The sequence below is a fragment of the Sphaerodactylus townsendi genome, linkage group LG07 (assembly GCF_021028975.2).
Source record: "Sphaerodactylus townsendi isolate TG3544 linkage group LG07, MPM_Stown_v2.3, whole genome shotgun sequence".
Classification (NCBI taxonomy): domain Eukaryota; kingdom Metazoa; phylum Chordata; class Lepidosauria; order Squamata; family Sphaerodactylidae; genus Sphaerodactylus; species Sphaerodactylus townsendi.
In genome coordinates this window covers 19836550-19850250 of record NC_059431.1, presented here as the reverse complement: position 1 = coordinate 19850250, position 13701 = coordinate 19836550, and the positions used below count along the sequence as shown (strand labels likewise).

At 43.3% G+C, this 13701-nt stretch overlaps 1 protein-coding gene across 1 annotated transcript in view; it reads left to right on the top strand.

Annotated features, from left to right (window-relative positions):
• Positions 1 to 13208, top strand: part of MTMR12 (myotubularin related protein 12) — a 40749-nt gene extending 27541 nt beyond the window's left edge. Inside the window, exons 11-16 of the mRNA XM_048504121.1 lie at positions 344 to 422; positions 645 to 715; positions 5234 to 5406; positions 7515 to 7682; positions 9027 to 9188; positions 11076 to 13208. Coding sequence (XP_048360078.1) covers positions 344 to 422; positions 645 to 715; positions 5234 to 5406; positions 7515 to 7682; positions 9027 to 9188; positions 11076 to 11645 — 1223 coding nt within the window. The 3' untranslated portion in view covers positions 11646 to 13208. The remainder of the gene's footprint in view (positions 1 to 343; positions 423 to 644; positions 716 to 5233; positions 5407 to 7514; positions 7683 to 9026; positions 9189 to 11075) is intronic.
• Positions 13209 to 13701: the final 493 nt, after the last annotated feature.

Below are 13701 nucleotides of genomic sequence, written 5' to 3'. Positions count from 1 at the left end.
TTGAGTCTGGTGCCCAAATCAGTTTGTTACACAAACCACAGCTTAGGATGTGAAAACATCCTTAGTATTTTTCTACATTCCTGCTATTACCTGCTGCGATGTCATTCTTGGTCCTCTGGTTTTTCCTTTACTTGCAGCCCATGTTATCATTTATTGACCACTTGCAGCTCCACTGTGTACTTGGGCAGCAGAGCCATGGGTATCATTTGCGTTTTTGCAGGTGTCGTTTGTGTTTCGAAATGCACCATTCCCTCTTGATGTGATAACTCTGTGTTGAGGCTTCTGTCTCAAGGTGGCCTCCATCAATCAGACAATTAAAATACAGTTTCTTTTTTCTAAACAGATAATAGTTCCGATTTCTGGGATACTGATGTTAAATGGTTTTCATTACTGGAAAGTACAAATTGGCAAGAAATCACAAGGTTGGTTGATAGTACTTTTTCCTCAAAGCTTCCACCTTAATGAACCAGCTAGTCTGATACAGTATTGCGAGTTTCATGGGTGCAGATTTTAATGCCAGTTTGCATCTTAAATGTGTGTTCCCTCTGAGTTGCCCTAATCTGCGTGTAGGCGTTGGCTCCTTTGGCTTTGCATGATAATTATTTTAATTGCAGTGACTTACGTTGGTCTTTTTTTTCTCATAGACGGTATCTGAGAAAAGCAATTGAGGTTATAGACTGGCTGGAAGCACAGAATACAAATGTTCTCCTCGTGGGTAAGAACCGTGTACACCTTGATTGGTTTTTCTGTATACTTTTCACTTCAATTTTTTAACAGAGCTGAAAGGTTCATTAACTACATGTTATTTTGAATTCTTCTTTAAGCTGAAATTCTTCTTTAAGCAGATTTCTGCAGTGCATTTAAACTGTTTTTTTGGTTGACATGATCTGAGACGTGGCCTCAGTCCCAAAGGATTCATTCATAGAAGATGAGTTAAATCACTCAAGGAGTTATAGCTGTGTTTTATTTTTTTTAATGCTTGAGGTCTGGATTTATTTAAAATATAGTCTGCCTCCCAGCCGAAGCATGCGTGTGCCACCCCATTTTTAGTACAGATTCTACTGAATTTTTTAAAAATTGAGACTTCTTTACTGAAACTGGTGAAACTTATATTCTTAACCTTGGTCGTATTACTCCCTTATTTGTGTAAAATTGGTGTGGTGTATTTGTACATACGTTTGCCCTAAAGTTAAAGGTCTTGTGAAAAATAATCTCCTCAGGTGATTGGAAATGAATGTGGTTGTTTGCTTATTTTCTTATATAGTCTTATTTGCCCACTATGGCAGCTGCTATTCAGTAGGCACAGACATGCTTAATTTCTTCCATGCTCATAGTAGTGAGCTGCCAGGTTTGGACATTCCTGACAGAATTTAGGTTCTTGAGGAGAATCCAGAGCAATTCCCTGATCTGCATGAGCTACTTGAGCAAGTTTTGCAAGGCGAAACACATTTAATATTGTATTGTCAAAGGCTTTCACAGCCGGAATCACTGGGGTGCTGTGTGGTTTCTGGGCTGTATGGCAGTGTTCTAGCAGCATTCTCTCCTGATGTTTTGCCTGCATCTGTGGCTGGCGTCTTCAGAGGCTCTGATAGTACTCCACTTGCTTTCCTTTCCTACTATCAGATCCTCTGAAGATGCCAGCCACAGATGCAGGTGAAATGTTAGGAGAGAATGCTTCTAGAACAATGCCATACAGCCCGGAAACTACACAGTACCCCACGTTTAATATTCCTTCTTTGCCTGGAGGTGACCAGCTGAGTGAATTATTAATGGACACAGAATCAAAACATCGAAAGGAACACCAGATTAGATAAAGCACAGAGTGATATTTACATTTTTAAATTTGATTTCTGCGGAGGCACAGGCATAAATTTTATTTTCACTACTGAATGTGTTTTGGGGTTTTTTTGGCAACAAACAGCGGAAGCCCTAAAAAAGCTGGAGGCAACTAACTTTACTTGATACCTTGATAGAACAAAAAAAATGTACTCAGGACCAGTAAGCCCTGGTTTTGGGAATCTTGGTTAGCATTAACTGCAGTTAGTGTTGGTGTGAATAAAAATACCTTTCCTGCTGTTGAAGCAGGAGGGAGGGAGGAGTGTGCTGTCGGGAAAGAAATACACGATCCCACAGCCTTCTTGGAATCTCAGTTGTGATTAAGAGATTTGCCTAGCATTGCATTTGTACTAGAATTCTCTGCTTTGCCCACAACTTTTATTTAAATTAAAAGAATCATAATCCAGCAAAACTATATTACGATGTAGTGGGACAAATGGGCTGTTTCATTAAACTTTTAGAGGTCTGTTCTTTATAATGAGAGTGAGGCATATAAGCTAGCATTCTTGCAGATTCTAGCCGTGCCAGAGAGCTCGTGTACGTCAATGGGATTGTTTATTTCTTCCCCTTGGCTTTAAAAGCAGTCTACCTTGTTACTAAATTTCTTTCCGTTGTTCTTTGACTCTTTGAGCCAGCCGTCCTTATCAGCTTCTGCACTTTCCACAAAGGCCCCAGTCCTGAAGCACTTTATTTAGAGAATTTTTCTGTACAGTGAACATAAGAAGGGAACTGCTGCTTCGGCCGCTTCTTCATAGTGTTCCCTGCTTACAGTTTTATCTACTGTTGTGGGCTCCCCCTTACTCAAGGGGAAGTTGGGATTTGAGAGAGCAGCTGTGTTACTGCTTGGTTCTCTCATCTGTCCTTTTGGAGGCCTTGTCCCTTGAGTTTGGGGAAAGGGAATATGTGTAAACAAGATGAAATGAAGCATTGGAATAGCTCCCTTCATGGCAACTTCCTGTTGCACTGCTAGACATTGGCTTTAAAAATAATGTGTAGAGTGTGTTTGTGCGCCCTCAAGTTTTGGTCCGCCCCCCCGCCCCGGGTTATCAAGGCAAGAGACGTTCAGAGGTGGCTATTGCCTTGAGGTGGCTCATGGGGCTGAGAGAACTGTGTCTGGCCCAAGGTCACCTAGCAGGCTTCATATGGAGGAGTAGGGAATCGAATCCAGTTCTGCACATTATTGTCCGCCGCTGTTAACCACTGCACTAGGGGTGTCAGACTAATCTGTTACAAGAGTCAGATATGACATAAGTCAGGCTGGGCCCAAGGAAAGGGGTGGCTTCCTTGGCTGGTGAGCCCCCCTCCCCCCCAGCAGGCTTTCCAGCCCAGATCACTACTGGAGAGGGCTGCATTATTGGGTGGGGGGGCTGCCTCACCTAGCAAGCTTGAAGCAGGCTCACCAGCTCAGATCAGAATGACTTGAGAGAGCTTATCAGGCTTGTGAACCAGCTGAGGCAACCTCCCCCCTGCTCCAGATCTGACGAATACACCCTCTCAAGGGGCTGGATTCGGCCTTAGACTACACGTTTGACACCCCTGCACATGCTGACATTTCCCAGGTCAGACTTGTGGATGGCTCCCACCTTCTGTCTAGGCAATAAATGGCCTCTTCTGAAGTGCAGCCACAACTGGAGGTTCCTTTAGCATGTTCTCTTGCCTTAGCTAGACACCTGCGTCTTCCTTCTCTTCTTCCTTTTCAGTGAAAACCCTGTCTTCTGCTGCCACACTTCTCTCTCCTTCACCTGTGAGTAGAGTACTGCTTGCAAGTTTAAAGGGGTTTAAATATAATTGCTCTGCAGTTTGCCGTTTGTTGGCACTGGCACAACATAGACTACTTGGGCTAGTTTTGTAAGGTTTCAGAGTAGTTTTTCCTTTAGTGATTGCTGCTCCAGGAATTCACCATGGTTCTCCTTGCTTGTTTCATTGTGAACTGTGGCATTCCTATTGTGTATGGAGTTGCTTTCCTTTTGCACTGTATTACTGTAGTGTGCCAGGTTGTCCCCTTTGTGGGTGATGCTCGTGTGGTATACAACCTCCTCGTGTCTTCCTTGCTCGTTGTGAAATATTACCTCTCTGCATGCCATACTGGTGTGTTTGCTTGGCTTATTTAGCAACAGGAACACTAACACTGATTTGCAGGTGAATGATTTATAGAATCTTTCCTAATTTTATGGTGAATCACAGTAAACCTGTTGAGTATACTTAGGCATTACTAATCTGTGACAAGAACAAACTCACGTACGCTCTTCCGTCATCCCTTGGCTCATGGGGCTGACATCGCAAAGCGAAGAGCCCTCGTATGCACTTTTTATCTCACCCTTTGTCCGAGGAGTTACAAATGCCTGCATGGTTCTTTTTTGTCCTTATTACTGTGGCAACAACTCAGCAAGGTACATTTTGCTGAGACAGTGGCTGCTACATGTTCACCCAGTGAATGTTTGGTGGCAAGCAGACGACTAGCCCTGGGGGGGCGGGGTGTGTGTGTCTGTGCCTAGTCTAATGCTTCAATGGTTGGAAAAAGTTCGAGTGCAGTGGCACCTTTAAGACCAACAAAGTTTTATTCTTGATTAATCTTTTGTGTGCACGCACACTTCTTCACATACACCAAATGGATTTTGATATACCCCTGTCCGGAATCCATTTGGTGTATCTGAAGAAGTGTGCGTGCACACTTTGTTGGTCTCAAAGGTGCCACAGCACTCAGACTTTTTTCTGAGGCTTCAGACCTACACAGCAGCCCCCCTGAATCTAACTTCACTGGTTGTATCCCAATTTAGAATTCCGTGCTTCGGTCCACTACTAATTCATCAGCATTCCTGAGGAATGCAATTTCAGAGGCTCAGTTCAGGTGCTGTAGCAGTAAGTGACAGTTTGAAGCCTTCCTGGTTTGCAGTTCCGGTGCTGCATCCAGTGGGAGTCAAGGCCTGTGTCCATGAAGGGCTTCAGCACATTCTCATTACAGAGGATTTGATTGGCCATCCGAAAGCAACCATTGTGCACTGAGCCAAAATGCTGTTTTTAAGTTAGAATCATAGAGTTGGAAGAGGCCACAAGGGCCATCAAGCCCAACCCCTTGCCATGCAGGAACACACAATTAACTGAATTTATCAGCCAACCTTTGATCAATGTCCATTCTTTGAAAAGACATGCAATCAAAATGTATAGTTGTAGGTGATCAGTGGTCTTGAAGATGATTTAATCGAATAGCCAGTCCTTCGTTTCTGCGTCAGCTTCAAGATGAATAGATAGCTGGTGTTTGAAGGAGATACCTTAACGTGCATTGAAACTTATCACTTTGTATAATGGCCGTTCCCCATTAAGTGTCCGCGAAGCTTCTTAATGTCTCCGAGGAATGCTCAGATTCGACACTTGATGCTTGTTCTTCAATCCTCCGCAGAGGAGAACACTTCAGACATGTGCTGCGTGATCGCCAGCCTGGTTCAAATTATGATGGATCCGTTCTGCAGGACAAAGCTGGGATTTCAGAGCCTCGTTCAGAAAGAATGGATAATGGGAGGACATCCTTTTTTGAATCGATGCAACCATCTTCATCAGACTGAAAAAGAAGAGGTAGGACTGAACCATAGAATTTCTGTTTTGTTTTTTTTGTTTTTTGCTGTCAAATCACAGTGGACAAGACAATCCTGTAGGGTTTTGAAGCCCTGAGACATTCCGAAGCGGTTTGCCATTTTTTGCCTTCAAGTCATACCCCTGGTATTCCTTGGAACCTCTCATCCAGCTACCAGCCAGGTGTGTGATTGGCCCAAGGTTGCCCAGAAAGCTTCCACAGCATGAATGGAGATTTGAACCTGGGTTTCCCAGGTCCTCGTCTGATATCCTTAACTTCTGTGCCAGGCTGACTCTCTTTGTCATTGGTAGAAGTGTGAAATTTCCAGAAATTTTTGAAGTCATGGTTAAAATGAGAGTTTTGGGGGAAGATTGAATAGGTCAATAAGTATTGGATACTTAACCAAAACTGATTTTACTGCTTTAACAACAAAGAGCCCTGACAGGGTAGCCTGATCCCATCAGATATCAGAAGCTAAGCAGAGCCAGCCTGAGCTTGCATTTGGTTGGGAGACCGCCAAGGAGTGCCAGTACTGTGACATCGAGGCAGGCAACAGCAAACCACCTCTGGTGCTGTGGAACCCATGGGCACCGTTCTGGGGACCCCTGGATTAGAGAGAGGTCAGTTCTCTTTGGAATTCAGTTTTCCTCTGAGGCGTTGGTGCAGTTTCAGCCCCATTTCCCTCTGATCTTTTTTCTTCATCCTGCAAGGTCAGGCAATAAGCTGCTTTTTGCCCCAATCTGTGGGTAGATGTTCCGCAGTGCATTTAGGGACAGGTGAAAAGGTAAACTGCAGGTTGGGTCAGAAGGAACAGAGGGGACGCAACAGTGGAGGAGCAGCGAAAGCCTTCATGCTCTCCTAATTAAGATCTAGATGCAGAAGTGCCTCTTGGATTTAAGTGTGTCTGCAGCATGCCCACATTGTCTTTAAAAGCATTTCACTCACTGAAAATGAGAAAATGCTTCATAGGATTTTTTTTTCAGTACCCCCCAAACTTCCAATTTTTCTGTTAAAAACTTTGGAGAAAAGGCCTCGGGGGGGGGGGGGGGATATTTTTTGCCATGGGTCTTCAGAACTCCCGTAACTGGTGCTGGAAGGTGTACAAAGTTGAGCCATAAATGTATTCTTGTATTTTCTGTTCAGTTGTAATGTAAACAATGTGCTTGACTATCTGGGCTTCAGAAGAAAAGGTACACCAGAGGGTTACTGTGTTTGTCAAACCCCAAGAAATAACTGGCTGTTGTGAGTTTTGAAGGTTTTGTGACTGTGGTCTGGTAGCTTTTGCTGCTAAACTTTCGCCTGCATCTTCGGCTGGCATTTTCAGAGACATATTATGGTATTATAAGTTTCTCTCCAAACTCACAATGGATACTTGATTCTGGCTATGAAAGCCCAAGTAATAACTTTTAAAGAAACATGCTAGTTCTTAAAATGCTGTAAATTGTCCCACTGCATACTGGGAATAGGTTTTGCTTTGGCTTGAGTTCTAGATTGTCATCACAGGGAGAAAATGCTCTCTCTATTAATGAATAGCAACAAATAGCTAACAGACCAAGGCATGGCAGGGGAGACAGCTCTTACCAGGTAACTGCCATGGACTTTAGAGGGGTTGAAGAGCCCTTGCCCCAGAAAGATGCCCTTGAAGGGTCTTTTGCCGGCTGCACAATAGTAGCCGCATTGCAGCTAACAGGAGGAGTTAAGACTTGTCCTCATCCTTCATCATGCCATGTCTGTGCAGTATGTCTCTGCGCAGAGTCAAGTTCAGTGGTGCTTGCCCTTGGAGAGAAGTGCCAAATACCCTTAATATGCAGCAGCAGAACTGCTATTCCGTTTGGAATTGATAACGTGGAACATAGCATTGATCCCAAAGGCATTTGATTATGCCCGTGCTCTAACCAATTTCCGAATGACCAGTGAACACTAATTCATGGCTGCAGCTGGTACCCCTTTACTCATGTTGAAGTTGCAAAGTAAATTGAAACCTTCATATTAAATGCAATTTTAAAAAAAATGTTTCAAGTGAGTCAGTCCCCTATGTCAATGAATCCAGCTAATAGATTAAATGCCTCTAGGTGTCAACACTGTTGCTTATGTGGCTTTTGTCTTCTAGGCCCCAGTTTTCTTGCTCTTCTTGGATTGCGTCTGGCAGCTAGTTCAGCAGTATCCACCAGCATTTGAGTTCACGGAGACTTATTTAACCGTCTTGTCGGATTGCTTGTACATACCTATATTTAGCACTTTCTTCTTCAATTGTCAACATCAACAAGATACTGCTGCGGTAAGGTGGAATGTTTTGGGGCTGTGGACTGTTGCAGACGTTTCCTTGGGTGCTGCGGAATGGGTCGTAAAATTAAAGGCAGTTCAGCCTAAGTGCCAATAAAAAGCTTAACTCTGACACAAATGCGCAAGAAGTTAAGGTTCAAGTTTGCTCGCTTTCACACTTCTCATGGCCAGAATTGATGAAATGGTGGAGGACAGAGTCCCTGTCCAGTCTGCAGTCTTCATCAGGCATTTTCTGTGTCTGTCCTTGAAGCCATAAAAACACAGGAGTTCACTTCAGTATCTTGTTTTTAAAAAAATGGAGGTTAGTGTCAAATCCTGTACACAGAATTGTGTATTGCGTATAGATTTCTCTGTAATTGGCAGTGAAATGCCTTCTCTTGCTTAGAATTCCTAAGTTTTCTAGGGAGTAGGCAGTGGCTGCTAGTGTTTCTCCAAAGAGCAACTGGCCATTTTTACAAAGATCTGAGTGGTCTTGCTTCAGTCTGTACCTGTACACCATGGACTACTTGTTAGGATGCAAAGGCCCTTTTTTAGCTCTGCCCTTAGGAAACTAGCACTTGTGATGATTGTGACTTTAGCTGCTGTATTAACAGCATTTGTATCCTGCCTTTCTGACCCAGGGCGGATTCCAGGGAGGGGTGCAACACATTTTTTAAGAAGTCCTTAAAGTTTCAGAGGTGATATGAATATTGGAAGTAAAACCTGTGTAAATGCTACGCTGCATTTTTACCATCTAGTAAGCTTCCAAAGAAACATGGTTGCTTCTGCATTCTCATTTCCGTTGCTTGTAAGTTCCTGATTCTTAGGGTGGAGGATTCAATTCTACATGCATTTTGCTGCCGCTAGTGATGAGTTTGATATCACACAGGTTATGTCCAGCATCTCTCCCTGCAGGTTTAAACTTCAGGTTTTTATGCCGGACATAAACGTGTGATGTCAGGTCAATCACTAGAGTGAGCAAAACACGTACAGAACAAGAAACCCTCCCCCACAGAAACAGGAACTTACTAGTGAGGAAAATAAGAATACAGAAGAGCCTGTTGGATTGTGGATCAAAATGGTATGATATCCTTTGCCTTTAGCTTAATGGTTGATTTGTAACATCCATTTTCTGTACAGTAGTAAAGGAGACCTTGGCCAATTTCTCTCCCCCAGCCTAATCTTCCTCACAGGGCTATGTCCTAAGGTACTTGGAGGAAGAACAGGATAAAAATTTGGCTCTAAAGGGCTTTCTGGATAACCTTAATCTTCTTGAATACAAAGGATAGTCACTGTACAGAGCTAGTATGACTTTCTGGATTTCTGGTATGTCTAATTCGGAACTGTTTCTCCCTCACAGACCTGTGGAAGCTGCGATGCAGAAAGCGGTCCTCTTAGTTTCCTTTCTGTTTGGTACTGGTCTGTGCAATTTGAACCTGAAGCACTAGCTTTCCTGAATAACCCTCTTTATGCAGAAAAATCAAAATCAGATAAAATGCAGAGGAAAATCACAAAATTCAAGGTAGGGTGTTCATCTCTTTAAGCTATTGTTCCCAGATTAAGATCGTTGAGACCTCTGTTGAAGTAGCTAAGTTTCATCCTACTGTCCAGTTAATTGTCCAGGTTTGAGTCCAGCTGAAGTGTTCAGTCTGACAAGATCAAAAACAAGATTAACATTCTTTCTGCAAGTACGTTTAAAAACAAATCCAGCCTGATATATTCCTGTGATTCCTGAACAGGAGCATGGTATAGCAGAACTGAGCCCATTTTATACCTCTTAGGCCTCAGTCAGGCAAGTAATGTTGAGGCAGAATGCTGTAGTGGTTAAGAGCAGTGGACTCTGATCTAGAGAATGGAGTTTGATTCCCCATTTCTCCCCATGAGCTGCAGACTCTTATCTGCTGAACTGGACTTGTTTCCCCGCTCTTCCGCATGAAGCCTGCTGGGTGACCTTGGGCTAATCACAGTTCTTTGGAACTCTCTCAGCCCCACCTACCTCACAAGGTGTCTGTTGTGGGGAGAGGAAGAGAAGGAGTTTGTAAACTGCTTTGAAACTCCTTACGGTTGAGAAAGGCAGATTATACATCCAAACGTTTCTAGGATCTCCACTAGCTTACAAGGTGTTTTTGGCTAGCAGTTACACACTGATAGCTGATACTTCTTAACAGGAGTGTTGAAGAGAGGAGGAAAAGCCATAGACACTATTTTTAAGCTACTTAAAAGAAGCATTGGACAGAACCAAACGATAGAACACAGTGAAACTGAGTGCATTCCATTTGAGGGCTTGCCACCAAAACATCCCCATCCAGGAGATGGATGCCCAGCCGCAGCCCCGCCTAGCCACCTCTCCCAAACAGGCTTCCCAGCAGCATGGGGAAGCTCAAAGTGGCTGCCAAGAAGCCTCCATGGCACTCAATAGACTTTTTCTGCCCAAAAGAACGGCCTATGTCTGAATTCCTAGCCACCGGTGTAATACCATGAATGGAGGGGAGGGAACCTGTTCCTCAGCGCATCCCTTCTATTCTGGCAAAGACTGCTGGGATGCTGGCGCCCCATCCCAGAGTTGGGGAATGGGGGGCGGTATCAGCCACACGTCGGCAAAACCACCTGTGTACTGGGATTAGTGTCCCCGGGAAGGCAGATCTGCCGGCATAGCCACCTGCCGCTTCCACCAGCGAATTCAGGGTCTGGATGGGCTCTAAGATATGGCTAGTTAACTTGCTAGTCAAATGATTGATTTCCAGTTGTGAAATGGAATCCTGAGTTAATCTCTTGGAGCAGTTTTATGTAACAAGCATTATAAATACATTTGAATACATATCTATGCAAACAGTTTCCATATAAACTGGCCCATCTAGTAGGTTGTGTTATTAACTGGCCGAACGTGATATTAAAAACAGTGTTATGCCATGATAAGGTTGCCCTTTGAAGCATAGCAGGTGGCTGTTGGATTTCATGAATAGTATGCATTTTACATTGGCATTTTTATGCTTTAGTTGATTACAAAAATAATTACTAGCTCTGATCCGGAAAGTAGCTTGCTTGCCGTTTCAAGTCATCTGGTTGCAAGGAGAGATCTGGGCTTCTTGATACTTGCTGCTGTTGTTGGTTAAGGAATTCATTCTGCGAACTGTCCTGATGAAAAGTGAAGTATTGATATATACACACTATGCTACAGAAGGGTAGACAGTCAAGTAGTTGTCACACCCAAGGGGGGTGTGGTCTAGTCTTCCCACTTTAAAAATGAATGGGGTAAGCCACTTCATCTTAGTCATTTAATGTCTTGGTAAAGTCTCGTGGTACGTTTCACTGTTTGGGCCTCTCATGGGCAAGACAGGTATTCCTGAATTGGGTGAAAAGCATTTCAACTCATCTTAAACCATACCCCTCTTTCTGTTCTTTTTTAAAGCATCAACGGCAACTTTCTTTGCCACTAACACAAAGCAAACCAGCTCCAAAAAGAGGGTTTTTTAAGGAAGAAACTGATCAATTAATTAAAAACATTCTGGGCAAAAGAATCAGCAGGCTGATTACTTCGTCAGATGAGCTTCAAAGTACCTCCAGGGAGTTCTACGACAGCTGGCACTATAAACCTGTTGACTTCCACGGGATCCTCCTGCCCCGCTTGGAAGGGCCAGCAATCAGAGTGTGGGCACAGAGGTATTTACGCTGGATCCCAGAAGCTCAGCTCCCTGGTGGCGGCACCATTGCCACTGCATCTACAGTCTTGGATACAATTCAAGATGTGCAGAGCTTGCAGAAGAAAGTGGATGAGAAACGCAATCAAGTTGTGTCTTTGGAGATGGAAAAGTCTCCCTTGACGAGAAATCCTGCTCGCCTGTCATCCTTATTTCCATTTGCTCTGCTTCAAAGACATTCCTTCAAGCCAGTCTTACCTACGAGTACTTGGAAGGATTTGGGAAGTGAGGAAGACTTGGCCAGCAGAGACGATGACTTTGTTGAAACAAATGATGCTTGACATGAATCTAGGCGTGTGTTGTTTTTTTAACCCCTCCCAAATAAGAGTACTGACACTTTTCAGTCTACGAGCTGTCAAAATTTGACTTCCAGTGGTGGTCTTTCCCTTCAGGCTAAAGCTGCCCTGCAAATTTTTAGCGCTGGAACGTTTTCTTTTAGAAACTCCAATACTTTTCTTGATTAGTTTAAATATAACATAGTTAAATTGAAATTCCTTACAGTAGGAATGGGAGGTCTCTTTTGCCCATCACAAGTCTATACTCCCTTCGTATGTAATATCCTCCTGCCTTTGGTATGTGACTCCTGGTCCCTCACTTCCAGACACAGGAAAGGGTAGAACATGAAGATGCCAGAAGATTGATTCTAAACGGCACATGCTGCTCGCTTCGGTTCTTCCTTAGGAATGCCTTCAAGGTTCCTTGTAGCTTGCACTGAGTCTCTTGAGTTGTCCTGTTGGGGGCAGCTGAAGAGGTATACCGAGCATGAAACTGAATTTGTTACTTCGTACTACTGCTGTTGTAAACACGGTTGTTGTAGCCAATGATGAATGTAAGAAGTTTGTGCATTGGAATTAGGCTGCTGGGTGTCCCAACAGTACCTCAGTCTTATAAAAGCCATATGAGAGTTGCCTGTTGAATGCCTTTGGGTTTTGCATGTGCAAAGGAGATATAATCGTACCCAGCGACTTCTGTGAGAAATTAGTGGGTGGCCCAAATGTAATTAAATCCAGAAATAGCCCACAAAAGTCCAATTGACTTGGACCACGTTTTCTTTGGGGAAGGTGTGCAACAACCTGTTGTCTCCCTTGATGCTGCAGGGGCAAGACTTTTGATTTATCTCTGTTATATCCCTTGTGCTTGCTTTAATTTGAATTTCTTGAGAGCAAAAACTTAACCTTCTGGCATGAGATGAGTTTCTAACAGTGTAGGTAAGTTGCCATTCTTGAATGCCAAATGGGAACTTCTCACATCCATGATGCCTTATAAATCATACTACTTTGGGCTCCCTGAGCTGTCTGTCCTTTTTGTAAATTGACTGCCTTAAAGCTAGAATTGCACAGTTTCCCTTGAAAGGTCTTCAATATTTTGCAATAATAGCTGTTCTGTGGTTAACATAGGCCGTGTATCTCTTATCGATTATGGTTAATTTAAAAACACTAACGTTTGAGATTGTAATTTTCTTAAATAAGGTTTTTGACAGCCAAAACAGTTGTAATATATTGATAACGGAAACATATTTATCAGAGCTGTCGTATCTTGGGTTTATAGGAATCTTTCAAATGACTATGTATATATGGAGGAATTTTTATAATGGTTCGTAGAATCACTTCACTTTAATGAGAAAGGGCACACGATTGATAAATGTCCAGAACATGGCACTATGGGGTTGAAAACAGATTTAACCTACGAAAGCAATTCCTCCCCAAAGGTATTGTCATCTTTCCTCCAGTTTTTACACTGAATGCAGACTTGTAGCTTTAACAGTACTTTTTAAAGAAAACTCTAATGACTAGGTTATTTAGGCAAATGGATTTGTTTAATAAAATGTACCTTTTACTGTTTAACATAGTCGTCCTCGTGTGAGTTGGTTTAAACTGGGTCTTTTGGTGTGCCCAGTGAAATGAATGGGTATTCTAGTTGGTTACACCTGTCTTCATCTTTTCCTTCTACTTAAGGGATCAGTGATTATTAATGAGCCAAATTACATCAACGTTCAGAGCAGACATCAACCAAGAGCCAGCATAGGAGCCTGTTTGCACCCCTGAGACACACAGCTTACTGATGATGAAATATCGATAAATAATCCTTAGCTTTTGCAGCCCAAACAAACACTGCTAGCTGATGCTGGCAGGGGCTGATGGGAATTGTAGTCCACAAACATCTGGAGGGGCAGGTTTGGACACCCCTGACCTAGATGATCAAGTGGTTGGAGCACCTTTTCTATGGGGAAAGGCCAAGGAGTGGGGCTGTTTCCTTTGGAACAGTGATACCAGGGTGCTCCGGAATGCTCTTCTGAACACCATTTCCCAATATGGTACCTGCCCCAAGTGTCAGAAA